General features: G+C 35.3%; 2 protein-coding genes across 2 annotated transcripts; one reads left to right on the top strand and one right to left on the bottom strand.

Annotated features, from left to right (window-relative positions):
* Positions 1-39: 39 nt before the first annotated feature.
* Positions 40-620, top strand: LOC119581601 (the record flags this gene model as incomplete). Its single annotated transcript, XM_037929716.1, is given in 1 exon segment — positions 40-620. A coding segment is annotated over 1 exon segment (423 nt). The 3' UTR covers positions 486-620.
* Positions 621-709: 89 nt separating this feature from the next.
* On the bottom strand, positions 710-2657 carry LOC119581600 (the record flags this gene model as incomplete). The annotated part of the gene is given in 2 exon segments (XM_037929715.1): positions 710-2305; positions 2501-2657. Coding segments are annotated over 2 exon segments (447 nt in total). The 3' UTR covers positions 710-2004.

The following is a 2657-nucleotide window of genomic DNA, read 5'->3' as shown; positions in this document are numbered from 1 at the left end:
GTGCACCGACACCATGACAAATAAAAATATTGTTTTCCAGATTTGACACACTAGCAACTGCCATGGAAGGAAATGTTGCAGGATCTTGTCTTTGCAAAGGAGTCCAGTATTATGTTCCCAACAAGCCTTTACAGTGGTTTCGGTGCCATTGCTCCATGTGCAGGAAGGCCATCGGTTCAGAACACTGCACTTTCATTGCTGTGAATGATACAAACCTTGAGTTCAAAAGCAAGAAAACCCTCAAGGAATTCCAGAGCTCAAAGCATGTAGTGAGGTCTTTCTGCAGTACTTGTGGGTGCTCAATCAGTATGAAGTATGACAGTGAAGTAGATTTGATTTGGTTTAATGCTGCAACTTTAGATGTAGAGCTCCCAGTAGTTGACCCTCACCAAGTCTACCTTAAGGATAAAGTCCCTTACTTGGACATCATGTCTAAGGCACCAAGTGCTATTGACCAGTCAATGTGTGCAGACAAAGATTTGTAACTAACCATTTCTTGCAGACATATTGTTATTTTACTGTATGACTTCATTTAAAATGGATTCTAATGTTATTCTTTTCTCCTGCATACTTTGGTACCCAGCATATATGCTTGAGTATAATCTACTTAAATGATTAAATTGTTCTAATTTGTTTTTCCTTGTTTACAAATATAATGTGCCAATATGTAATAGATAACATAGATTAAAAGGATAAAAAATACAATATACAAGAAAGTTTCTATAATATAGATTTCTCCATATTTAGTTACATTATCTATGTATCAATAAATAAATAATGTACACAACTGATTTCACTAAGTAAAAGATATTCTTTCACAAATAAACTCAACCACAAAAACATGACTATCCTTAGTTATGATATAATAAAACTGTCTTCAGTATACATAACTGTATGAAACACTATAGATAGTTTGAAATGATATTGAAATAATGGTCTTAATTCTGAATGTAAAGCAAATTTAAGAAGACAATGCAAGAGAAAAAGGTGAACCTATGACCAAGAGAATAAAGAAATATAAGAAAAGAAGCAACCAGTGGTTTAACATGTGAAGAAGAGCAAGAAGATGTAAAGATGAACATAATTATTTCATTACACAACCAAAACTTTGAAATGCATTGTGCATGTTGTGGCTGCACCCCAGAACTTTTTTATCTCCTCAAAGTACAAATAGTTTTCAATATTCACTTCATCCTTGTGAAGGTTCTCTTTCTGATATTCATGATCTTTTGGGGAAAACAAACTAACGTTTTTCGAAGTTAGCCGTTTTACAAAGAGACTGAGGAGGTTATGCTAAAAGGAGAACAAAGGATCGAACAAGAATTAAATGGTCTATATAGCAGAGAGAAAAACTGCTCGACTGCTCGAGAAACAAAAAATGCTGCAGACTTAATAATTAAAATCACACATGGCTGAGTTTGTACAATTCAAGAATGTGTGACAGCTGACTTTCAAAACAGAATGTGTCTTTTGGTAAAATAACAAATTCAAGGACCTGAAGCATTCAAAAGTCTACATGAAAAACCTGTTAACTTCTTGTTACAAATAATTTCCTCATCTCTGATAATAAAAAACATTTCTGCAAATCTGCATTAATCAATGTTACTACGATGAAAACAAAAAGTAACATGTGCAACAAAATGAAGCAAATTTTAAAACTTTGTACCAGATCACACAATACCTGTGTAATTTCAAGAGTATTTTTACATATTTACGCAATCACAAAGTCATTCATTCCTTGTCAAACCCCTCTGTCTGCACATCATGCAGATTACAAAATTTGCACCTTAGCACTAGACAAAACAGTATTGCCACTTTGTATTATAAAAATATAAAAAAAGTAACATACAATTTTATATCCATTCATGAACAATGGATTTCAAAAATTCATTCACACACCTTCACTGGACAGAGCAAAATCCAATCTCTTCTCATTATGAGACATTAAAATATCAGCTCACTTCACATTCACCACAAGAATCATGCACCTGTTTTCAATAGTATTTACATGTCTTCTTCTGCCGATGAATATATGGCTTGATTTCTTCGCTTGAATTTCTTCATTCCTAGCATGTTGTCCCCGCTGGTGGATGACGATGACACGGTTTCCGTCTGGGACATTTCCTTGTCACTTGCTTCATTAGTCCGTTTGGCCTGTGGGCTTCTCCGCGGACTTGATTCACTCTCACTTAGTGAAGATGAAGCTGATGAAGATTCAAAATTGAAAGGAACTGGAGATTTTCTGTTGTCACTTTTAGGTTCCGACAGCAAGAGGCCCCGTCGTTGTCCATGGGTTATTTTCAGCCTGCAGAAATCGTTTACTTTGTTTGCAAACTTTCCATCAAGACAAATAAAGCAAAATTTTAAGCATTCATTATAAGTCATAGTCCTTGTAGCATGAACATTCATACTAAATAGAAAATAATCTCTTCATATCAAATGACCCAACAACAGAAACCCAGTTCCTTCAGGTTTCATTTTTCCCTTGAAATTGCCTTACCGTGGAGAGCTGGCTGTTGGCTGCATTCCTGGACTCTGCGATGTGGAAAAGGAATCTCTTCTGATGGGACTTACAACATCCTCAATTGCTGCTTCAGCACTGGCTTCAGCATTGTCTTGACCTTCATGAAGTAATGTCATTTCCATTACAATATCTG

Source organism: Penaeus monodon, chromosome 15 (assembly GCF_015228065.2).
Source record: "Penaeus monodon isolate SGIC_2016 chromosome 15, NSTDA_Pmon_1, whole genome shotgun sequence".
Lineage (NCBI taxonomy): Eukaryota > Metazoa > Arthropoda > Malacostraca > Decapoda > Penaeidae > Penaeus > Penaeus monodon.
Note: the sequence above shows the minus strand (reverse complement) of the source record. Positions and strands in the feature narration are given on the sequence as shown.